We start from the raw sequence: 26,155 nt of genomic DNA, 5'->3' as shown, positions 1-26,155 counted from the left end.
ATCTTGCTACACCACCATTAATACCCAACCATTGAACCTTCTTAACCAACCTTCCATGAGGAACCTTGTCAAAGGCCTTACTGAAGTCCATATATACAACATCCACTGCTTTACCCTCATCAATTTCCCGAGTAACCTCTTCAAAAAATTCAAGAAGTTTAGTCAAACATGACCTTCCAGGCACAAATCCATGTTGACTGTTCCTAATCAGACCCTGTTTATCCAGATGCTTATATATATTATCTCTAAGTATCCTTTCCATTAATTTGCCCACCACTGACGTCAAACTAACAGGTCTATAATTGCTAGGTTTACTCTTAGACCCCTCTTTAAACAATGGGACAACATGCGCAGTACGCCAATCCTCCGGCACTATTCCCGTTTCTAATGACATTTGAAATATTTCTGTCATAGCCCCTGCTATTTCTACACTAATTTCCCTCAATGTCCTAGGGAATATCCTGTCCGGACCTGGAGACTTATCCACTTTTATATTTCTCAAAAGTGTCAGTACTTCCTCTTCTTTGAATCTCATAGTTTCCACAGCTACTCTACTTGTTTCCCTTACCTCACATAATTCAATATCCTTCTCCTTGGTGAATACCGAAGAAAAGAAATTGTTCAATATCTCCCCCATCTCTTTTGGCTCTGCAGATAGCTGTCCACTCTGACTCTCTAATGGACCAATTTTATCCCTCGTTATCCTTTTGCTATTAATATAGCTGTAGAAACCCTTTGGGTTTACTTTCACCTTACTTGCCAAAGCAACCTCATATCTTCTTTTAGCTTTTCTAATTTCTTTCTTAAGATTCTTTTTACATTCTTTATTCTCCTCAAGCACCTAATTTACTCCATGCTGCCTATAATTATTGTAGATCTCCCTCTTTTTCCGAACCAAGTGTCCAATTTCCCTAGAATACCACGGCTCTTTCCGATTTTTACTATTTCCTTTCAGCCGAACAGGGACATAAAGATTCTGTACTCTTAAAATTTCACCTTTAAATGTACTCCATTTCTCTTCCACATCTTTCCCATAAAACAAAATGTCCCAATTTACTCCTTTTAAACCCTTTCGCATCTCCTCAAAGTTAGCCTTTCTCCAATCAAAAATCACAACCCTAGGTCCGGTTCTGACCTTCTCCATAATTATATTGAAACTAATGGTATTGTGATCACTGGTCCCGAACTGTTCCCCAACGCATACCTCTGCCACCTGACCCGTCTCATTTCCTAACAGGAGGTCCAGCACCGCTCCTTCTCTAGTAGGTACTTCTATGTATTGCTGCAAAAAACTATCCTGCACACATTTTACAAACTCCAACCCATCCAGCCCATTTACAGAATGTGTTTCCCAGTCTATGTGTGGAAAATTGAATTCTCCCACAATCACTACCTTGTGCTTACTACTAATATCTGCAATCTCCTTACATATTTGCTCTTCCAATGCTCGCTCCCCATTTGGCGGTCTATAATACACCCCTATAAGTGTTGCTACCCCTTTCCCATTTCTCAGTTCCACCCAAATAGCCTCCCTAGACGAGCCCTCTAATCTATCCTGCCAAAGCACTGCTGTAATATCTTCCCTGATAAGCAATGCAACACCTCCACCTCTTGCCCCTCCAATTCTATCACACCTGAAGCAACGAAATCCTGGAATATTTAGTTTCCAATCACAGCCCTCCTGCAACCATGTTTCACTGATTGCCACAACATCATACTTCCAGGTGTCAATCCAGGCTCTGAGTTCATCCACCTTTCCTACAATGCTTAGGAAAAATGGTTTGGCAAGCCAATAATACAATACAGAATCCACTTTGAAGCAAAATAGATTGCTGCCTTGCCCTCAGAATGATTTAGACATTTGTTGTTTCATTGTGCAAATTTGCGCAAATTTCACAATGTTGCAAAAATTTAATCTATTTTCAGACCTGTTGAATGTCAGGTACACAACAATTGCTTCAATCCACTCCCAAGAGATAACACCACCAGAACATGGTAATTTTCATCTTGTCAAGTGAGAATTAAATTAATTTCAGAGGTGCACGAAGCTGCTTGCCCGTTTTACCATTCACAAATCTCTCAATATGCTTGCAAAGAACAGCAGCTGTTCAAAAAGAAGGCACGCAATTACTTTCTCAAGGACATTTTGGGATGCTCAATAAAAACTACCCAGACCAATTTTTCAGATATCATGAAAAGTGAATAAATTAAAAAATATGCAGATTGCCATGTGGTTTGCGAAGGAAATCAATGCCTACAGATTTTTAACAAATTAATCGGTTTGCACAGCTGTGCATACTTCCCGATATTCTTAATTTACTGCAAAAATATTCCCCTTATTTGATAATTTATCACTTTTGCATCTGGAAGATGAAATATGCTAGCAGCATGTTTCTCTCCACACCACACGCTATTGTGACTTTGAAAATATAGCACTATTCCAACATCAGTACTGGTCACAATACTGGTCTACCAGCTGCATCACTGCATCTCCTCCTATGTTTAAAGGAGTTTTTAAGCTTGTTTTGCCATTAGTTTATTACTGTCACGTGCACTGAGATACATTGAAAAAACAGTTTTGCTTGCTATCCAGGCAAATTGTACCATCCGTACATGTCTACAATCATACCATACACATGTACAACAGGTAGTGTAAAGAGAAAAATAAACTGAATGCTGAATATATTGTACAGCTACATAGAAAGTGCAGATAAAATAAGTTTGAGGGCCACAACTCGGTGCTTCAGGAGATTGGGGCAACATCCTTACCTTCAGAGAAACAAATCCTGCATCCACTCCCTATACATTATAGGGCCAATTTTGCAGAGGCCAAATAACCTACAAACCCGCATGTCTTTGGGATGAGGGAGGAAACTGGACCACCCATAGGAAACGCATGCCATCACAGGGAGAACGTGCAAACTTCATACATGCAGTAGCTAGGTGTCTGGCACTGTGTGGCCACAACTATACCAGCTGTACTACTGTGCCATCCCCTAAATTAATAAGATTCAGCTGCATTACCTCAAGGGCCTGTCCCACCTAGGCGAGTGTCAAGCTCGAGGCACTCGCCTGAAAAAACGGGAAATGGAACGGCGAGTGTCAAGAGTGGAACACACACACACAAACACATCGCAAATGCGGGGGCCAGGGAAAGCGGGGGAACACTGTCTGAAATTCGCACGGTGCAAGGCCAAGGTGATACAGACACACTCCGCGATGAACAGGAAGGTTAAGATGGCTAGCACAGTGTATGGTAAGTCCTTTAAAAGAGTGGGGAGGGGAGGGGAGAAGGGGGTGAAGGAGTGGAGACACCTTTAAGAAGCCAGACAACTTTAATGCCAGTGATACACAGCTGTGAAGTTCGGCGGGCATTTGACTTTACTAATCAGTTTTCCTTGGTTCTGAATACTCGACTACCTACAACTACATGGCGACCCCACTACCACTGTACCTATGACCACAGGATTATCAATTTTCTCCATGGCGACCAGTTTTTGGTTGCAGAAAAATTTTCAAGATGTTGAAAAATTTGCGGCGACCAGTTCCCAGAATGCGGGAACTCCTCGCAACCATGAAGGAGACTCACCAGAGACCACCCGCAAACATGTGGTGATCATCAGACGAGCGCAGAGTCTCCTGCACTCGCCTAAAAAGTTGCCTAAGCGGGACAGGCCCTTCAGTCTTCTGATTGTTTTCTTTAACACAGAAAACGGTCGGTCATAAGGTATGATGGAAGCTGATGTTAGCAATGTTTAAGAGGCATTTAGTCAGGGAAAATAGGGATATGGAACAGGCAGACACAAAATGCTGGAGTAACTCAGTGGGACAGGCAGCATCTGTGAAGAGAAGGAATGGGTGACGTTTCGGGTTGAGACCCTTCGTCAGACTGATGTCAGGGGAGTGGGCGGGACAAAGATAGAATGTAGTCGGAGACATAGAAACATAGAAACATAGAAAATAGGTGCAGGAGGAGGCCATTCGGCCCTTCGAGCCAGCACCGCCATTCATTATGATCATGGCTGATCGTCCCCTATCAATAACCCGTACCTGCCTTCTCCACATATCCCTTGACTCCACTAGCTCCTAGAGCTCTATCTAACTCTCTTAAATCCATCCAGTGACTTGGCCTCCACTGCCCTCTGTGGCAGGGAATTCCATAAATTCACAACTCTCTGGGTGAAAAAGTTTTTTCTCACCTCAGTCTTAAATTACCTCCCCTTTATTTTAAGACTGTGGCCCCTGGTTCTGGACTCGCCCAACATTGTGAACATTTTTCCTGCATCTAGCTTGTCCAGTCCTTTTATAATGTTATATGTTTCTATAAGATCCTCCCTCATCCTTCTAAACTCCAGTGAATACAAGCCTAAACTTTTCAATCTTTCCTCATATGACAGTCCCGCCATCCCAGGGATCAATCTCGTGAAGCTACGCTGCACTGCCTCAATCACAAGGATGTCCTTCCTCAAATTAGGAGACCAAAACTGTACACAATACTCTAGATGTGGTCTCATCAGAGCCCTATACAACTGCAGAAGAACCTCTTTACTCCTATACTGAAATCCTCTTGTTATGAAGGCCAACATTCCATTAGCTTTCTTCACTGCCTGCTGTACCTGTAAGCCAACTTTCAGAGACCGGTGTACAAGGACGCCCAGGTCTCGCCAAGACAATATGACTTGTGGGAGAACTGGGAAGGGGTAGGGGATAGAGATGGAAAGCAAGGGGTATTTGAAGTTAGAGAAGTCAATGTTCATACCGCTAGGGTGTAAATTACCCAAGCGAAATATGAGTTGCTGTTCCTCCAATTTGCGCTGGGCCTCATTCTGACAATGGAGGAGGCCCAGGACAGAAAGATCAGATTGGGAATGTGAGGGGGAGTTAAAGTGCTGAGCAACTGGGGGATCAGGTAACTTAAGGCAGACTGAGCGGAGGTGTTCAGCGAAACGATCGCCAAGCCTATGCTTGGTCTCGCCTATGTAGAGAAGTTGACACCTGGAACAGGCGATACACTAGATGAGGTTAGAGGAGGTGCAAGTGAACCTCTGCCTCACCTGGAAAGACTGTTTGGGTTCTTGGATGGAGCGAGGGGGGAGGTAAAGGGACAGGTGTTGCATCTCCTGCGGTTGCAGGGGAAAGTACCTGGGGAGGGGATGGTTTGGGTGGGAAGGGACGAGTTGACCAGGGAGTTTTGGGGGAACGGTCTCTGCGGAAAGCAGAAAGGGGTGGAGATATACGTGGCCAGTAGTAGGATCACATTGGAGGTGGCGAAAATGTATGTGACGGCTGATGGGGTGGAAGGTGAGGACAAAGGGGCTCTGTCCTTGTTACGAATGGGGGCAGGGGGAGCAAGAGCGGAACTGCAGGATATCGAGGAGTCCCTAGTGAGAGCCTCATATATAATTTAAGAGGGGAACCCCCGTTTCCTCAAGAATGAGGACTTCGATGCCCTGGTATGGAAAACCTCATCCTGGGCGCATCTACGTAGATGGAGGAATTGGGAGTAGAGGATAAAGTATTTACAGGAAACAGGGTGGTAGGAAGTGTTGTCTAGATAGCTATGGAAGTCAGTCGGTTTGTAGTAGATGTCGGTCAATAGACTGCTTCCTGTGATGGAGACGGTTAGATCTAGAAATGGTAGGGAGATGTCGGAGATGGTCCAAGTGAATTTGAGTGCAGGATGGAAATTGGTGGTAAAGTTGATGAAGTCAGTGAGTTCAGTTATGGAACAGGTAGATGGAGCTTGTTTAATTTGGCAATGCGTCAGTGCAGACTTTGTGAGCCAAAGCCCCTGTTCCTGTGCTGTACTGCTCTATGTTTAAATAATGTATTTTTTCGCATAGGTGTTTCCCCAATGGCTCCAACGTTGTATTCTCAGTAAGCCCTACATTGAATTTAAAACTATAAAGGGTATTTTTCTTAACTTTCCATGACTCATTTCAAAAATCACATCAGTAATGGAACTGGCCATTTAGATTAAATGTGCAACAATTTCAATCATTGAGCTCTGCTGGATTGACAAAACGACATGTTCTTGACCACCTTGTGACACCATTTTCAAGGAGCTATGTTCCAGTACTCCAAGATCCCTCTGATCTGCAACATTCACCGTGAAGGTTCTGCCCAGGTTTCCGTAAATGCAACATGCCGCACTTATCTGTATTAAACTCCTTTAACCATTCCTCAGCCTATCTGCCCGAATGATTAAGGTCCTGCGATTTTTGATAACCTTCCTCACTATCTACGATGCCTCCCACTTTTGTGTCATCTACATACTTGCTAATTAGGCCTTGTACATTCTCATCCAAGTCATTCATATAAACCACAAACAGCCATGGGCCCAGCACCAATCCCTGAGGCACACCACTCGTCACAGGCCTCCAGTCCAAAAACAACCTTGCACCATCAATCTCTGCTTCCATCCATGAAGCATATTCTCTAAGGTAAACTTAAAATGCTGGAGTAACTCAGCGGGACTAGCAGCATCTCTGGAGAGAAGAAATGGGTGACGTTTCGGGTCGAGACCCTTCTTCAGACTCCCTAATCAGTCCCTGCCTATCCAAATGTATATATATATACCTTATCCCTCAGAATACTCTCCAGTAACCTGCCTACCACAGACATTAGGCTCACTGGTCTATACTTATCAGGCTTTTCCTTGCAGCCCTTCCTGGCACAACATTAGCCACCTTCCAGTCTTCCAGCACATAATCATAATTTGTATATTTTAGCCAGGGCGCATTGAATTTCTTCTGTAGCTTCTCACTGTGTCCTTGGATTTATCTGATCTGGCCCAGGAGTTTCATCCACCTTAAGACATTTAGCACCTCCTTGACTATAATGCTGACTGTCCTCAAGACACTTCCATTAATTATCTCAAATTCCCTAGTCTTCACATCCACAGTAAACACAGAGGAGAAATACTCAATAAGGACTTTGCCCATTTCCATCTGCTTAACACAGAGATGTCTGCTTTGGTTTCTAAGGAGCCCTATTCTCCCTCTAGATGTTTTTTTAGCTGCCGAGGGGATAAGGGGCTACGGGGAGAGGGCAGGGATATGGACCTAGGTATGGTTAGTATAGTAAGACCTGAGTGATCTCCTGGACAAGTGTCGATCGCCTGGATTGGGGTCGGAGAGGAATTTCCCGGATTTTTTTCCCGAATTGGACCTGGATTTTTATCCGGTTTTTTGCCTCCCCCAGGAGATCACGCGGTTCTTGGGGTGGAGAGGGGTGATAGCGGTATAAAGGGGAGGGTAGTGTCTTGTGTTCTGTGTCTTGTGTCTACTGTTTGTGGGTAAGTGTGTCTGTTTAGTGTTCAGCCATGAGCGAATGGCGGTGCGGGCTCGACGGACCTGGTGGTCTACTCTCGCACCTACTTTCTATGTTTCTATGTTTCTAGTCACTCTATTTCCCTTAATGTACTTCTAAATCTATTTGGATTTCTCAATATTAGCTGCCAGAGTAATCTGCTGCCACTTTTTCTCCTTCTGATTTCCTTCTTAAGTAACAATAGACAAAGACAATAGGCGCAGGAGTAGGCCATTCGGCCCTTCGAGCCAGCACCGCCATTCAATGTGATCATGGCTGATCATCCCCAATCAGTACCCCGTTCCTGCCTTCTCCCCATATCCCCTGACTCCGGTATCTTTAAGAGCCCTATCTAGCTCTCTCTTGAAAGTAACCAGAGAACCGGCCTCCACCTTTATTCTAAGACTGTGGCCCCTGGTTCTGGACTCGCCCAACGTTGGGAACATTTTTCCTGCATCTAGCTTGACCAGTCCTTTTATAAATGTATATGTTTCTATAAGATCCCCCTCATCCTTCTAAACTCCAGTGAATACAAGCCTAGCCTTTTCAATCTGTCCTCATATGACAGTCCCGCCATCCCAAGGATCAATCTCGTGAACCTACGCTGCACTGCCTCAATCACAAGGATGTCCTTCCTCAAATTAGGAGACCACAACTGTACACAATACTCCAGATGTGGTCTCACCAGAGCCCTATACAACTGCAGAAGAACCTCCTATACTGAAATCCTCTTGTTATGAAGGCCAACATTCCATTAGCTTTCTTCACTGCCTGCTGTACCTGTAAGCCAACTTTCAGTGACCGGTGTACAAGCACGCCCAGGTCTCGCTGCACCTCCCCCTTACCTAACCTAACCCCATTTAGATAATAATCTGCCCCTTTGTTTTTGCCGCCAAAGTGGATAACCTCACGTTTATCTATATTATGCTGCATCTGCCACGCATCTGCCTACTCACTCAACCTGTCCAGGTCACCCTGCAACCTCCTAATATCCTCTTCACAGTTCACACTGCCATTCATCTTTGTGTCATCCGCAAACTAATGTTGCTCCTAATTCCCTCTTCCAAATCATTAATATATATGGTAAACAGTTGCGGCCCCAAAACCGAACCTTGCGGCACTCCACTTGCCACTGCCTGCCATTCTGAAAAGGACCCGTTCACTCCTACTCTTTGCTTCCGGTCTGCCAACCAATTTTCTATCCATGTAAACACCCTACCCCCAATACCATGTGCTCTAATTTTAGTCACCAGTCTCCCAGCGGGACCTTATCAAAGGCTTTCCGAAAGTCTAGATACACTATATCCACTGGAACCCCTTCGTCCATTTTACTTGTCACATTCTCAAAAAGTTCCAGATTAGTCAAGCATGATTTCCCTTTCATAAATTCATGCTGACTTGGACTAATCCTTTTACTGCTATCCAAATGACCCATTATTACCTCTTTAATAATTGACTCCAGCATCATTCCCACCACCGAAGTCAGGCTAACTGGTCTGTAATTCCCCATTTTCTCTCTCGCTCCTTTCTTGAAAAGTGGGATAACATTAGCTATCCTCCAATCCACAGGAACTGATTCTGAATCTATTGAACACTGGGAAATGATCACCAATGCGTCCACTATTTCTAGAGCCACCTCCCTGAGGACCCTGGGATGCAGTCCATCAGGCCCAGGGGATTTATCATCCTTCAGTTCCATTAGCTTACCCAATACTATTTCTCGCCTAATTAAAATTTTGTTTAGTTCCTCGACCCCCTTAGATCCTCTGTCCTCCAGTACTTCTGGGAGATTGTTTGATCCGAAGTACCTGTTCAACTTGTCTGTCATTTCTTTGTTCCCAATAATAATGTTACCCGTGTTTGCCTTCAAGGGACCCACATTTGACTTTGCTACTCTATTTCCCTTAACATATCTAAAGAAGCTTTTACTGTCTTTCTTTATATTCCTGGCCAGCTTCCCTTCATACTTCATCTTTTCAGCCCGTATTGCCCGTTTTGTTTCCTTCTGCTGCCCAAATGAAAGTTTCCCAATCCTCTGGCTTCCGGCTACTCTTTGCTGTGTTATACATCGTTTCTTTTAGTTTTATTAACTTCTCTTGTCAGCCACGGTTGCCTCCTACTCCCATATAACCATATAACCATATAACAATTACAGCACGGAAACAGGCCATCTCGACCCCTCTAGTCCGTGCCGAACACATAGTCTCCCCTAGTCCCATATACCTGCGCTCAGACCATAACCCTCCATTCCTTTCCCATCCATATAACTATCCAATTTATTTTTAAATGATAAAAACGAACCTGCCTCCACCACCTTCACTGGAAGCTCATTCCACACAGCTACCACTCTCTGAGTAAAGAAGTTCCCCCTCATGTTACCCCTAAACTTCAGTCCCTTAATTCTCAAGTCATGTCCCGTTAGAATCTTTCTTCCTTTTTGGAATGAAATGATCCTGTGTCTTCTGGATTATGCCCAGAAATTCCTGCCATTGCTGTTCCACCATCATTCCTGCTAGTATCCCTTTCCAGTCTACCTTGGCCAGCTTCTCTCTCATGCCTTCATAATCCCCTGTTCAGCTGCATCACTGCGGAATGGTACCATTCGGCGCCGCCGTTTAGGCACCGCCTTTTCGGGGTGTTAGGGTTAGGGTTTTGGGGTGTTAGAGTTAGGGTTTCGGGGTGTTAGGGTTAGGGTCAGGGTTAGGGTTAGGGTTCTGATGAGTACAGATATTATAAACGGAGGTGCCGAATCACTGCCACTTCCAATTTAACCTTCTCCTTCTCAAATTGCAGATTAAAACTAATCATATTATGATCACTACCTCCAAGCGGTTCCTTTACCTCGAGTTCTCTGCAACGTACACCCTACATCCGGGCTACTATTTGGGGGTCTGCAGATAACACCAATTAGTGTCTTCTTGCCTTTGCAATTCCTCAACTCAATCCACAGTGACTCTACCTCGTCAGTCCCTATGTCTTCCCTCGCAAGGGACTGAATTCCATCCCTCACCAGAAGAGCTACCCCCCTTCCTCTGCCCACCTGCCTGTCCTTTCCAAAGGATGTATAACCCTGAATATTAAGTTCCCAGACCCGATCCTCCTGCAGTCACGTCTCGGTAATCCCCACAAGGTCATATCTACCAACCTCTATCTGAGCCTCAAGCTCATCTACTTTACTTCTTATACTTCACGCATTCAAATACAGTACTTTTAATTCCTTACGCATCTCACCGTTCACATCGATCCCTACTACACTTGGCCATACTCTCCTATCCCTTTGTGAGCTTTCTTTCCCATTAATTCTGGGGGTCATTAACTATCCCTTTACTCTCTTTCCCTTTAACTCCGTCCTTGACTATCCCATTTGACAACCTCCCCCCCCCCCCCCCCCCTCCCCCTTATTTAGTTTTAAACCACCTGTGTCGCAGTGGCAAACCTGCCTGACAGAATGCCAGTCCCTTTTGTACAGTTCCCCCTTACTCCAAAACAGATCCCGGTGGTCTAAGAATCTAAATCCCTGCTCCCTGCACCAGTTTCCCAGCCACACATTCAGGTCCTGTATCTCCCTGTTCCTGCTCTCGCCAGCATGAGAAAATGCTTTTCAGCACTTTTCCAAGCTTTCTAAAGTCACGCTTCAGACTATCCATCCCCTTCTTTCCGACATCGTTTGTGCCAACATGCACTACAACTTCCGGCTAGTGAATAGTGAGAGGCTTGGATAGAGTGGAAGTGGAAAGGATGTTTCTACTAGTGGGAGAGTCTAGGACCAGAGGTCATAGCCTCAGAATTAAAGAACGATCCTTTCAGAAGGGGATGAGGAGGAATGTCTTTAGTCAGAAGGTGAATCCTTCTTTGCTACAGAAGGCTGTGGATATTTTTCAGGCAGAGATAGATATATTCTTAATTAGTATGGGTGTCAGGGGTTGTGGGGAGAAGGCAGGGGGATGAGGTTAGGAGGGACAAATAGATCAGCCATGATTGAATAGCCTAATTCCGCTCCTATCACATGATCTTATGTCCCATCTAAGCGAGTCTTATTTGTCCATTTTTGGCCCATATACTTCGAAACCTTTCCTATCAATGTATCTGTCCAAGTGTCTTTTAAATGATGTTATAGTAACTGCCTCAACTACCTCTTCTGGCAGCTTGTACCATATACCCACCACCCCGAGTGAAAATGTTGCCCTGCAGGTTCGTATTAAATCTGACCTCTCTCACCCTTACATGTGTTTTTGATTCCTCTAGCCTGTTCAAAATACCTTGTATATTCACCCGGAGGTAGTCAAAAATGCTTGAGAAACTCAGCGGGTGAGGCAGCATTTATAGAGCAAAGGAATAGGCGACGTTTCGGGTCGAGACCTTTCTTCAGACTGATGTGGAGGTGGGGGAGGGGAGGAGCAGGAAGAAGGAAGGAAGAGGCGGAGACAGTAGGCTGTGGGAGAGCTGGGAAGGGGAGGAGAGGAGGGAGAAAGGAAGGACTACCTGAAATTGGAGAAGTCAATGTTCATACCGCGAGGGTGTAAACCAAAGATACTAGAGCGGAGGGGAGGGGGGGGAGGATGGCTTGAGTGGGTGCAGGATTTTCTGGAGCTCCTTCCTAATGGCGATATTTTGTATGTTCAAAGTTAATAAGGAAGACTAGGCAGGAATATCAAAATGATCACCTGCAGCTGAGAAAATAAGAGGATTTGTGCGGTATTTGGTAAGATAATAGCAATATGAAGACTCCATGACCAAAGCAAAGATACTAGAGCGGAGATGGAAGCCAGTTACGGAAATGGCGCAAAAGATTATCCATGACCTACTACGGTTTTTTCGTCGAGTGGACTTTCTTGCTTCGCTATAGCAGGGGCGGAAAACCCGGGGGGGGGCCAGAGGGGACACGTCCCCTCCATGTTTTGAGAGGTGGGGGACCCCCCCCCCCCCCCAAGTTTTTGTAATCCGGAATTTAAAACCCGGTGAAATCTCCGCTTCCTGCGAGACAGTGGGGGTGGGACTGATGATCCAGGGCGCCGATTGGATAAAAGAGACATCGGTCAGCAGGCAATGGGGGCGGGACATTATTCAGCGCGATGATTGAAGGAGGGAGACGTGTCACAGACCTGCGCTTCATCCGCAGGCAGGATCGATCCCGGCCGGGTCTCCGGCACTATCCTGTCGCTTTCCGAGTACCCCCCCCCCCCCCCCCCCCTGGGTGGCCAGAGAGGTTGGCAGCAAAGATCCTCCGCTATATGATCTTTGGTCGGGAATCAGACGGGCCAGCGCAGAGAAACAGCGTTAAACCCAGCTAACTCTGCCTGTCCCGCCAGGTGAGCCTACAGCCTTCCTGGACTTGCGGGAAATATGGCCAGCACGGAGAAGCAGCGCTGGTATCCCGTCAGTCCAGACTGTAGTTAAGCCAGTGAGACAGGCAGAGTTGAGCTGCATTTAGCGGTGGATTGAGCCTCCGAAGCCTCGTGTGTGTGTGTGAGTGTGTGTGTGAGTGTGCGCATGCGTGCATAGCAGCCAAAAAATTGTGTCCCCCGTCCCCTCCATATTTTGATAGCGAGTTCCGCTCTTGCGCTATAGTATCTTTGGTGTAAACTACCCAAGCAAAATATGAGGTGCCGCTCCTCCAATTTGCGGTGGGACTCACTCTGGCCATGGAGGAGGCCCAGGACAGAAAGGTCGGATTTGGAATGGGAGGGGAAGTTGAAGTGCTGAGCCACCGGGAGATCAGGTTGGTTAATGCAAACTGAGCGGAGGTGTTGGGTGAAGAGATCGCCAAGCCTGCGCTTGTTCTCGCCGATGTAGAGAAGTTGACACCTAGAACAGCGGATGCAATAGACGAGGTTGGAGGAGATGCAGGTGAACCTCTGCCTCACCTGGAAAGACTGCTTGACTCCTTGGATGGGTCCTTGGGGGGAGGTAAGGCAACAAGTGTAGCATTTCCTGCGGTTGCAAGGGAAAGTATCAGGGGAGGGGGTGTTTGGGTGGGAAGGGACGGATTGACCAGGGAGTTATTCACCCTATCAATTTCCCCCACGATTTTATACATGTCTATAAGATCTCCACTCAACCTCCTCTGCTCTAAGAAATAAAGTCTGAGCTTGCAGGTGTGGGGGGATGGAAATAATGAAGGGTTTAGGGTTAGGTTTATTGCCAGATGCACCAAGGTAGTGAAAGCTTTGTTTTGCATGCTAGCCAATCAGATCAGATAATGCCCTATATATATACAATCAAGTTAACTCAAGTACAATAGGTAAAGCAAAGGGGGTAGATACAGAGTACAGAATATAGTTCTCAACATTGTAGTGCATTACTTCCATGGACAAAGTCCATTGACTAGATTGACTAGAGGTGAAAAGGACAGTACCCAGGCTTATGGGAGGGCCGATCAGAAGCCTGATAACAGAAGGGAGGAAATGGTTCCTGAGTCTGCTGATGAGTACTTTCAAGCTTCTGTACCTTCTTTCTGCTAGTTGGGGACAGGGAAAAGAAGGAATGAGTGAGGTGGGCCAATTCTTTGATTTTGTTAGCTGTTTTCCCAAGCCAGCGTAAGGTCTAGATGGCGTCACTGGTGGGAAATCTAGTCTGTGTGGCAGACTCTCAGCAATTTCTTGCAGTCTCAGACAGAGCTGTTCCCAAACCAAGCCGTCGTGTAACCCAACAGTATGCTTTGTATATGGTGTTTGTGGATGCCTGTGAGAGTAATTTGAAACTTTTTGAATTTCGTCAGTCCCGAGGAAGTAGAGGCGTTGGAATGCTTTTTCTGGCTGTCACATCAATGTAGTTTGCCCACAACAGATTGTTGGTGAGCAATTGTGGTTAGAACATACAACAGGACAGCACAAGAACAGGCCTTATGGCCCACAATGTTTGTGCCGAACAAATGCCAAGATCAACTCTTATCTGCCTGTATATCGTCCATGTCCCTCCATATCCATGTGCCTATACAAAAGTCTCTGAAATGCCAGTATCGTATCTTCCTCAAACACTATCTCCGACAGCATGTTCCACAGGGCTGCCAACATTGGGTGAGAGTTGAGAGTGAGAAATTGCGAGGGAGCGTAGCGACCGGGGGGGGGGGGGGGGGGGGGGGGGGGGGGGGGGGGGGGGGGGGGGTGGATAGGGGGGTGTACGGGTTTTTCGGGTTACAGGCCAGATTCGGCCCGTGTGCCGTAGGTTGCCGAACCCTGTCCTAGATGTTTGGCCTCATTGTGATCCCCCCCATATTTTACAACCAATTCACCTGGTTAGTTCTATCTCCGGCTGCTTCATGTTGTCGGTGGCTGCACATCCAACCAAGAAAGAAGAGAAGAGAAGAGATGCGACGTCACTCACAGCCGCCAACTGACGCTCTTCCACAGACCTCTCTGATGTGGCGCAAAAGAGACAAACTGTGCAGGGACTGAAGACAGCGTGAGAATTCTGCCATCAGCGTGAGAATTGGCTGAAATGCGTGACTGGATGTCTAAGGCCATGATGTGACAACAGACACACAGGGAGACACATACACAAAGGAAGACACACACACACAGGGAGACAGACACACACACACACACAGGGAGGGAGACAGACACACACACGGGAAGACACACACACAGGGAGACACACACACACACACAGAGACACACACACACACAGGGAGACACACAGACACACAGGGAGGCATACAGTCACGCACACACACATAGGGAGACACACACACACACAGGGAGACACACACAAGGAGACACACAGGGAGGCACACAAACACACGCAAGGAGACACACACAGGGAGACAAACACACAAGCACACACACCTTTCCTTCCCCCTCCCTCCCTCCATCCTCCCCTACCTCCCTCCTGCCCCCATCCCCCCTCTTTCTCCTCCTCCCATCCTCTTTCCTCACCCTCCCTCTTTCTTCCCTTTCTCCTTTCCTTCCTTCATCCCCTTTCTACATTCCCTCCCCTTGTCTCTCTTTGCCTCCATTCCTCCCTTTTTTTCTTTCCCCCTATATCTCTCTCTCTCTTTCCTCCCTCCCTCTCTCTCCCCGGCCGTCTGGCGGGCACGGTGTAGCGTGGATTGGCGGCGCTAGCGCTGCCGTGTGAGTTGAAGGGCAAGAGGGAGGGAAGGAGGGAGCGAGGCTGCAGCGGCGCTGACACCCGGCGGCTGCACATCCAACCAAGAGAGAAGAGACGCGACGTCACTCACAGACGTCAACCGACGCGCTTCCCCAATGCAGATCGCTGTCATGGCGCAAAGAGACAAACTGTGCTGCAAAGATCGTGTATATAGGATCCTTGCTGTGCAGGGACTGAAGACAGCGTGAGAATTCTGTCTTCAGCGTGAGAATTTGCTGAAATGAGTGAGTCTCAAGCTCAAAGCGTGAGAGTTGGCAGCCCTGCTTTCCAGCACTTGCCATTCTCTGTGTAGTAAGAACATGGCCTGCACATCCCCTTTATACTTTGCCCCTCTCAACTTAAAGCTACCTTTTTTGCTTTTACCATCCTGGGAAAAGGTTCTGATCATCTATCCTATATGTGCCTCCCATAGACCCGTAGAACAGTACAGCACAGGAATGGGCCCACAATGTATGTGTCGAATGTGATGCCCAACTAAACTGAACTCATCTCCCTGGACATGATCCACATCTCTCAATTCCCTGCATATGCCAATTTAAAAGCCTCTTAAACGCCACTGTTGTATCTGCTTCCACCACAACACCTTACTAGACGTTCCAGGCCCTCAGCACTATGTGTGTAAAATACTTTCCCTATGCATCTCCATTAAACTTTTCCCCCTCTCACCTTATAGCTATGCCCTCTAGTGTTAGACATTTCCATCCTGGGGAAAAAGGTTTCTACCCTATCTATGCCTCTCATAATTGTATATACTTCGATCAAGTCTTCTCTCAACCTCCAAAGTACTAGAGTAAACAATCCAAGTCTATCCAACCTGGAGACCAAGCTCAAAATCGGCAAGACCTAGTGCAGGCTCGGCGATCATATCGCTGAACACCTCTGCTCAGACCGCCTAAAACTACATGATCCCCCAGTTGCTAAACACTTTAACTCCTCCTCCCATTCCCATGCTGACCTTTCTGTCCTGGGCCTCCTCCACTGTCAGAGTGAGGCCCAATGCAATTTGAAGGAACAACACCGCCTATTTTGTTTGGCAGCTTACAACCCAGTGGTATGAATATTGATTTATCTAACTTCAAGTAACTCTTGCTTTCCCTCACTCCATACTCCCCCATCCTAGTCTGACTGTCCTCCTGATTAAATTTGAGTTTCGTCCCCTTTGATGTCTCGTTATCACACCTTACCCATCGATATCTCTGTGTCTCCCTCTCCCCTGACTCTCAGTTTGCAGAAGGGTCTCGTCCCAAAACATCACCCATTCCTTCTGTCCAGAGATGCTGCCTGTCCCACTGAGTTACTCCAGCATTTTGTGTTTATCTTCAGTGTAAACTAGCATCTGCAGTTCCTTCCTACACAACTTCTCGCGGCCGCTGAAATCCTCTAATCTAGGCATCATTGTGGTAAACCTCCTCTGCACCCTCTCCAAAACCTCGGCATCTTTCCTGTAATGGGGCAATCAGAACTGCATGCAATACTCTAAATGTGACCTTACCAAAGTCCTATGGAGCTGCATCATGTCTTCCAGACTCTTGTAGTCAAGGCCCCTAGTAATTCAGGCAAGCATACCATAGGCCTTCTTTACCACTCAATACACTTGGGCAGCCACCTTTAGTGAGCTATAAATTTAGACTCCAATCCCTCTGCATTTCAATGCTGCTAAGAGTCTTGCCATTAACTGTATAGTCTCCCCCAAAGTGCACCTCCCAAAGTGCAACACCTCACACTTGTTTGAGGTTTTCCTTAACCCATCTCACCAATGACATTTCATGGGCCCTTTTGGCCCTTTTAATCCCCCACATGAGTTATTTCCTCTTCACTTTATATTCCTCATAAATCCCGTCTGATGCCACCTTCTCAAAACTGATATACGCTTCCTTTGACTTCCTGATCAAGTTTACCACCTCCTTGGCCATCCACTGTTCCCTTACCCTGCCGTCCTTATCCCTTACTGGAATATGCAAAACTGTAGTTTGGTCAGCTGGCCTTTAAACGACTCTCACATGTGGATTTACCCAATAACTACTGCTTCTAATCTACCCTATTTAGCCCTGCCTAATGTCATTGCAATCTGCCTTGGCCCAACCTTCCCCAACATCTAGACTTGTCCCTATATAAAACAATCTTAACATTTATGGAGCTGTGATCTCCATCTCCAAATACTTTATCCACCGTAACACCAGTTACTCCAGCACTTACTGCCCTTTTACCCTCCAGTAAGTCCTCTCTGAGTACTGCCGTGACATACCCTGATTAGCAAAGGAACTCCTCCACCTGTTTTACCCCCCACTCTATCTCGTCTGAAACATTAAAATCTAGGCACCTCGCAAACCCATAATTCCGTAATGATCAAAATGACATAATTCCCAGAACATAATTCCCAGAACACTTCATCAGCGTTACTCACAATACTCCTTGCATCGAAGTAAACACACTTCAGCCCTTCATTAGCCGCATATTCATGAGCCTCTCCATGCCTGACCTTCCCTCGAGACCGACAGATCATAACTTCCACTTTCTCATCAGCTGTTCTCTTTGCTGACCTGCTGCTCTGGTACCCACTTCTCTGCCATTCTAGTTTAAACCCTCCCCGAGTAGCACTAGCAAACCGCCCTGCAGGGATGTTGGTGCCTCCCCAGTTCAAGTGCAAACCTGTCCATTGTATTCAGATCACCTCTGCCCCAAAAGAGATCCCAATGGTCCAAGAATCTGAATCCATGTCCCTGGACCAACTCCTCAATCATACATTCATCTCTGCTAACCTCATATCGCTACCCTCAACAGCTTGTGACATTGGTAGTAATCCAGACATTAGCAACCTCGAGATCCTGCTTTTTAACCTTTTGCCTAACTCTGTATATTCACTCTGCAGGACCTCATCTCTTTATACTTATGTCAATTCTGCCATAATGCACAATGACTTCTGGCTGCTCACCCTCCCCCTTGAAAAAGTTCTGCAGCCACTCTGAGACATTCCGCACCCTGGATCCAGGTAGGCAACAAGCCACCCTGAAGGAATTCTGGTAAACTGCCTCTGCACTCCTTCCATTAATGAGGTGACTAGAGCAGCGCACAATACTCACAATGCAGCCTAACAACGTCCTATAAAGCTGCATCATGACATCTGACTCTTATACTCAATGCCCCGACTTCTGAAAGCAAGAGTACAATATGCCTTCTTTACATTTATGACTGCATCAGTGCTACTTCCTGCACTCATGCAGAACTCACTGGCTTCATTAACTTTATAACTAACTTCCATCCTGTACTCAAATTCACTTGGACCATCTCCGACATTTCTCTATTGTTTCTAGATCTCATCGTCTCCATCACGGGAGCAGGACTATCGACTGACATCTATTATAACCCCACTGACTCCCACAGCTATTTAGACTACGCTTCTTCCCACTCTGCTTCCTAAACTCTATCCTGTACACCCAATTCATCCATCTACACCGCATCTGTGCCCAAAATGAGGTGTTCCACACCACGACATCTGAGGTCCTCATTCTTTAGGGAACAGGGGTACCCCTCTTTCATCATAGATGATACCCTCACTAGCGTCTTGATATCCTGCAGCTCCGCTCTTTTCCTCTCCTCCCCCCAGTCGCAATAGGGACAGAGTCCCCCTAGTCCTCACCTTCCACCCCACCAGCCGTCGCATACAGCACAAAATCCTCTGGCATACTACCAGTCACATCTTCCCATCTCCACCCTTTTCCGCAGAGACCGTTGCCTCCGCAACCCTCTGGTCAACTCGTCCCATCCCACCCAAACCATCCCCTCCCCTGGTACTTTCCCCTGCAACCACAGGTGATGCAACACCTGTCCCTACGCCTCCCCCCTCGTCTCCGTCCAAGGACCAAGCCTTTTCAGGTGAGGCAGAGGCTCACTTGCACCTCCTCCAACCCCATCTACTGTATTCGCTATTCCAGGTGTAAGCACGTATATATCAGCGAGACCAACAGCAGGCTCGCTGAACACCTCCGCTCAGTCCGCCTAAACATACCTGATCGCCTGGCTGCAAAACACTATCTCCCCCTCCCATTCCCACGCTGACCTTTCTGACCTGGGCCTCCTCCATTGTCAGAGTGAGGCCCAACGCAAATTGGAGGAACATCACCTCATATTTCACTTGGGCAGCTTACACCCCAGCGGAATGAACATTGACTTCTCCAACTTCAAATAACCCTTGCTTTCCCTCTGGGCCCACATCTGTTTTTGCTTTACATTAATGTCATTCATGAAAAAGTCACAAGCACAACCAGAGTATTCGCTGATGATTGTTTGCTGTACCGTCCAATTAAATCAGCTGATGATAAAAATGTTCTCCAAACAGATCCCGATACCTTATGTTTGTATCTTCCTCTCCCCTGACATCGGTCTGAAGAAGGGTCTCGACCCGAAACGTCACCTATTCCTTCTCTCCAGAGATGCTGCTTGTCCCGCTGAGTTACTGCAGCATTTTGTGTCTATCTTCAGCTTAAACCAGCATCTGCAGTTCCTTCCTACACATGTCTTCCTTACTCACTATCTACTAGTTGCCATTTTTAGGGAGTTAAGGATCCCTTTGTACATCAATGCTGTTAAGAGTCATGCCATTAATTGTATATGTTTCCCTTACATTCAACCTCCAAAAGTGCAACGCCTCAGAATTGTTCATGTTAAACGGCATCTGCTATTTCTCTGCCCATTTTTGTAGCGGATCTCTCTCCTGCTGTACATTTTGACAGCCTTTCACACAGTCTGCAACCTCAGCAATCTTGGTGTCATCTGCAAACTTATGGCGTGATAAGCAATGAAAAAGGCTGTGGGACTTTGGCTCTAAACTGGAGAATGATATGGACATTTGGCAACTGCGGCAGGACATCCTCCATCACTTCCAGGACTGCACCAGCACTTCCTCCGAGGCGAAACCAGGGGGGCAGCGAGGCAGCACTCCCGGATGAGCTCAATATGTTCTATGCACGCTTCAATAGAGAGAACACTGGTGTGGCTTATTGAGCCCTCATAGCCCCAAATGGTATTGTAATCTCAGTCATCGAGGCCAACGGCAGAAGATCCTTCAGGAGGGTGAATCCTCGGAAAGAGTATGGACCGGATGGTTTACCTGGCCGCGTTCTTAAAATCTGCACAGACCAACTGGCTAGAGTTTCTGCGAATATCTTCAACATCTCATTACTGATGTTTGAGGTTTCACCTGCTTTAAAAGTGCATCAATAATATCAGTACCCAAGAAGACAAAGGTGATGTGCCTCAATGACTACCAACTGGTGGCACATCTGTGGTGAAGAAGTGCTTTGAGAGGTTGGTTATGGCACAAAGCAACTCCAACCTCAACAAAAACCTGGACCTAATACAATTTGCCTATCGTCAACGGAGGATAGAATGCCATCAGCAGGACAAGCAGCATCTCCGGAGAGAAGGAATGGGTGACGTTTTGGGTTGATACCTTTCTTCAGACGGAGGATGCGGTCTCAGTGGCTCTCTACTCTGCACTGGATCACTTGGATAATAAAAACACATATGCCAGGTTGCTGCTCTGCATTCAACACAGGGCTCGAAATTAGCGGTTGCCCGGGTGCCACTGACTACCCAAAGTGCCGCCGGGCAACATAAACACCGATTCATTTTGCCCGGCTTGGCACGCAGATGCTGGTTCATACCGAAGATAGACACAAAAAACTGGAGTAACTCAGCGGGTCAGGCAGCATCTCTGGAGAAAAGGAACGTGACGTTTTGTGTCGGCGACGGATGTAATACATGGGAAAGATACTAAGTGTGGCGTGACGGGCCCCGCACAGCAGCAGCAGCAGCGGCGACAGCGGCATCTCCTCCTCCTCCCGTCCCCCCCGCCCGCCATGTTAGCGGCTGCTGCTGGCACGCCGAGACCAGGAGGAGGGAGGGAGGGAGGAAGGGGGTGGCCCCGTTCCGCCGTTTGAAGCATCTGCACCGCTCGGCCCCGCACCTTCCTGTTGGTTGGCGGAGGAGGGGAGGCGGTGGCGAGAAGCTCCCAACTGCCTCCCCCTTTGGCGGCGGCACTTGGCGATGGACAGGCAGGGGCGGAAATCCCAGGGTGGGGTCAGGGGGGACATGTTTTGAGAGGTCCCCACCCTAGAGCCCCCCCCCCCCCATGCCCGGGGGTGGCCAGAGACGTCGGGAGTCAGACGGGAGCGGTGCCCCCAGGCCTACAGCCAGCGCAGCGAAGCAGCGCTAAACCCAGCTCAACTCTGCCTGTCCCGCCAGGTTATCCCTGCCTGGATTTACTGGAAATATGTCATCAGTCCAGGTGTGTGTGAGTGTGCGCATGCGCGCACGGCCGCCAAGATATTGTGTCCCCCCCTGTCCCCTCCATATTTTGATAGCGATTTCCGTGCCCGCAGCGATGATGCCGGTGTTGTCCGAGGAGCTCTGACCTTCCTTCCCACCTCCTCTGCCCCTTCCTTTCTCTCTCTCTCTTGTACGCCCCCCTTCACCCCCCTTATCCTGAGAACCCTCCTCTCCATCCCGCACTGATCCCCATTCCTGCCTCTATTCAGTCCTCACTGACATCCCGTGTGCTCCCCTCCTCATCTACTACCCTCCCCCATCTATTCATCCTGCACTTATCTCCCTATCTACCTCGCATTGATTCTCCTGCCACTCCGCATCAATCTTACACTGGTCCTCCAATTGATCATGTACTGACCCCCCTTCCCATCCATCCTGCACTGCTCCACCCCTTCATCCTGCACTGCTCCCCCCATCCATCCAGCACAGATCTCCCCCATTAAACCCCACTTTCATCCCCCGCGCTCTCCCCTCACAATTTTACATACTCCAACCAACACGCACTAATTCCCCTGCCTCAATCCATCCATTCCGCACCGATTGCTTTCTCAACCCCCCCCCCCCCCCCACCCCCCACCCCCACCGCCATCTATTCATCCCGCACTGATTCACACACACCCCCTCCCAACCCTATTGTGCTGGAAATGTCTTCAGAGCGAACATAGAAACATGGAACATAGAACATTGACTATGTTTGATAACGGAATGCAATCAACTGTGTTTTAATTTCCAATGTAATCATTTGACTTAATCCATAAAGATGGATTAATTAAATTGTGAACACGTGAAACATTAAAACCGCAGTGTTCGATTGTCACTGCTACCGTTGACACGTTATTACAGAATTCATTTTAACGGCAAATCAATGCTCTTACTATGGAGTATCAGTACTGTAGTTATTTAATGAGCAACATTCACAACTATACGTTGGATTTATCCAGATTTTACTTCTACAGTCAGTCATATACATCACAAATTTGGTCAGGAGATATTTCAGTTGAAATGTTAACGTTAATTCTGAAGTGGGAATGATGGAAAAAGCGGTTATCAACAAATTTTTTTTCATTTGTTGCTTACAAACTGGGTATCTTCATTGCTGTTCACAACACATACATCTAATCTGAATGTCCGGTAATGTGGCGTCTTGACACCTTTAAATATATTACCAAAATAACATTTGCTGCATTTATGTCCTTTGGCCATCTCTTGTTAGTTAGTGTAATGTTTAACCTGTCAGATGGGTATAGTCAGTTTTAACAGCTATTATCATAAAATGCCTTTAGAAAATTCCTTGCAACCTGTATATTTTGTTGAGGATAAATTATGTGGGAAGCGAGAGTGTTTCTGTACCAATAGCAATAACGACCCATGCTATGGCCATGTCATGATAATTTTCGGTCCTTCACAGAAAACATGCTTGCATCAATCTGCAGTGTGCATGGTTAAGCATATATGTTATCATGGTCCAGGATTTATTGACACAAGTTGATCATGCTGAATAATCCAACCATATTTTTGTTTGGAAGTGGAAAGAAATAATAAAAATTGCATTAATAGCAATGTGTAAAAAGAGTTGAGATACTGTATTATAATTTTGCTGCATGTCATTGTGGGATATATCATGTCTTGATTGGTGAATATGTTTAGTTTGTGACTTTATTTGAAGCAGAAATAATATGTGAATGCTTCATTGAGCATAATTCCGATTGGTAACTACGCACTTCGTCCGAGCACATTATCGCATGCGTCATGCAAGCCATCTTAAATGACCACCTAAACTGTCATTTGGCAACCTAAAAAGCTGCCAAGGTTGCCCAGCTGGCAACAGGGAAAAAAAGTTAAGCGAGAGCCCTGCAACACCATCATCCCTTCCAAACTGGTTACCAAGCTCAGGGGGCTGGGGCTCTGTGCATCCCTCTGGAACTGGAGCCTTCAACTTCCTCATCAACAGAATATAATCAGTATAAATTGACAGCAACACCTCATCCTCGATGACCTCAAGGCTGTGTGCTCAGCCCCCTGCTCTCCTCACTCTTTACCCATGACTGTCTAGCCAGACATAATTCATCTTTAAATTCAGCGACAACACCACCGTTATTGGAGGAACTAAGGATGATGATAAGCCAGAGTATAGGTGGGAGATTGATCGTCTGACTCAACAACCTTGCTCTTAACATCAGTAAAACCAAGGAAGTGATTATTGACTTTAGAAGAGGGAGGCCGAGGATCCACAAACCTGACTTCATCGACTGGTTGGTGACAGCGAGAAACAAAACTTCAAATTCCTCAGCGTTCATATCTCTGAAGATCTGTCTGGGACCCAGCATATTGATGCAATCATAAGAACACCAATTAACGCATCTACTTCCTTAGAAGATTGAGGAGATTTGTTCAGCGTGCAAGAATGACAAGGCTTCCAGTGAGCTGCCACTTTATATCTCCATCCCACCTCTTAAACTGTTACAGTTAACCTGATGCATGTTTGAGAAACTGTCTCATCTGATGATTTAGAACCATAGAAAATAGGTGCAGAAGGAGGCCATTTGGTCCTTCGAGTCAGCACCGCCATTCATTGTGATCATGGCTGATCTTCCACAATCCGTAACCTGTGCCTGCCTTCTCCCCATATCCCTTGATTCCGCTAGCCACTAGAGCTCCATCTAAATCTCTATTAAATTCATCCAGTGAATTGGCCTCTGCTGCCTTCTGTGGCAGAGAATTCCACAAATTCACAACTCTCTGGTTGAAAAGGTTTTTTCTCATCTCAGTTTTAAATGGTTTCCCTTTTATTCTTAGACTGTGGCCCCTGGTTCTAGACTCCCCCAACATTGGGATTTCTTTTCCTGCATCTAGCTTGTCCAGTCCTTTTATAATTTTATAGGTTTCTATAAGATCCAGATTTATTGCCTGACAGAACCTATAGCTGAATTCAACATTGTCAGGTAAGTAGCCTTTCCAGTTTGTGTGAGAACTGATTAGTACTGATGCAAAGTTATTGACATTAACTATTTTCTTCTCCACTCAGAGTACTTTGAGCATTCTTTGTTTTTATTTGAGATTTTAACTTCTCAGATGTGTATTTTACAGTTCCAATATTCTTATATTTTCATCTTTCATCCCACATGTTTTAATTTGTCTTCTCTTTCCAGGCAGATCATCCAGTTCTTTATTTACACAAAGGGTGGCAAGTGCCTACAACGCACTGCTGTGGGTAGAGGTTGGGGCAGATACAATAGTAGCTTTTTGATAGGCAGATGGAAGAGCAGGGAATAGAGGGATATGGATTATGTATAGTAAGACCTGAGTGATCTCCTGGACAAGTGTCGATCGCCTGGATTGGGGTCGGAGAGGAATTTCCCGGATTTTTTTCCCGAATTGGACCTGGGTTTTTATCCGGTTTTTTGCCTCCCCCAGGAGATCACGCGGTTCTTGGGGTGGAGAGGGGTGATAGCGGTATAAAGGGGAGGGTAGTGTCTTGTGTTCTGTGTCTTGTGTCTACTGTTTGTGGGTAAGTGTGTCTGTTTAGTGTTCAGCCATGAGCGAATGGCGGTGCGGGCTCGACGGACCTGGTGGTCTACTCTCGCACCTACTTTCTATGTTTCTATGTTTCTATGTGCAGGCTTGGTCTTGGCACATGTTTGGCACAGACATTGTGAGTCGGAGCCTGTTCCTGTGCTATATGTTCTATGTTCTAATTAGTAAGATTTCAACATAATCACAGGTGCCATCCACCCCTTCCCCCTCTAAGATTTGTGTTTAACTTTTAAATTGTGTTAGCTCTGATGAAATCAACCTGAAACGGACTGTCTCTCTCCACATATGCTGTCAGATCTGACAAATATTTACAGCATTCTGTTATTCCACCTCTTACTGATTTAATTCTATTCTCAGCTTACTTCCCTTGCAAACAATGTCAGCTAATATAATATCTGGTTCTCCCTCTGAAGGGTCTTGACCCGAAACGTCACGCATTCCTTCTCTCCAGAGATGTTGCCTGTCCCGCTGAGTTACTCCAGCTTTTTATGTCCATCTCCCTCCTCCGATCCTTCAAATGGATCACATGCAACCCTTTAAAAAAGCATGTATCCATCTGACACCAGCTTCAACCACCCTTGCCTATTCAAAGCCCATATTCTGCTGCGTCCAAGGACCTCCCTGCCTGCTGGGTTCCCGTCGCAAGTTTGTGGAAGACTGAGCCTTTGGGGGACAAACCCGAGACCACCAGTGTTATTGTGTGGTAAAGACTGAGCAGCTGGGAAGAGGCCCAAGACAGCCAGAGCCTCTTCTGAGGCTAAAACTGAGTAGCTGTTACAAGCCTGAGACTCTAGTGCCTCTTTCACTCCACAACGAGACACAGACTGAGCCGCCAGGATAATCCAGAGACCTCCGACGTAGCCTCTTCAAGCCCCAA

At 46.7% G+C, this 26,155-nt stretch overlaps 1 protein-coding gene across 1 annotated transcript in view; it reads right to left on the bottom strand.

Moving 5' to 3' along the window:
- LOC116990665 (protein kinase C zeta type-like) overlaps positions 1–17,330 on the bottom strand; it is a 288,589-nt gene extending 271,259 nt beyond the window's left edge. Inside the window, exons 1-2 of the mRNA XM_033048584.1 lie at positions 17,235–17,330; positions 5,465–5,470 (exon numbers count right to left, since the gene is read on the bottom strand). Of these exons, the coding sequence (XP_032904475.1) occupies positions 5,465–5,470; positions 17,235–17,330 (102 nt within the window). The remainder of the gene's footprint in view (positions 1–5,464; positions 5,471–17,234) is intronic.
- Between the last annotated feature and the right edge of the window lie 8,825 nt (positions 17,331–26,155).

Source organism: Amblyraja radiata, chromosome 31 (genome assembly GCF_010909765.2).
Source record: "Amblyraja radiata isolate CabotCenter1 chromosome 31, sAmbRad1.1.pri, whole genome shotgun sequence".
In the NCBI taxonomy this organism is placed as follows: Eukaryota; Metazoa; Chordata; class Chondrichthyes; order Rajiformes; family Rajidae; genus Amblyraja; species Amblyraja radiata.
The sequence above is the reverse complement of the archived record's forward strand: the minus strand, read 5'-3'. Positions and strand labels throughout refer to the sequence as shown.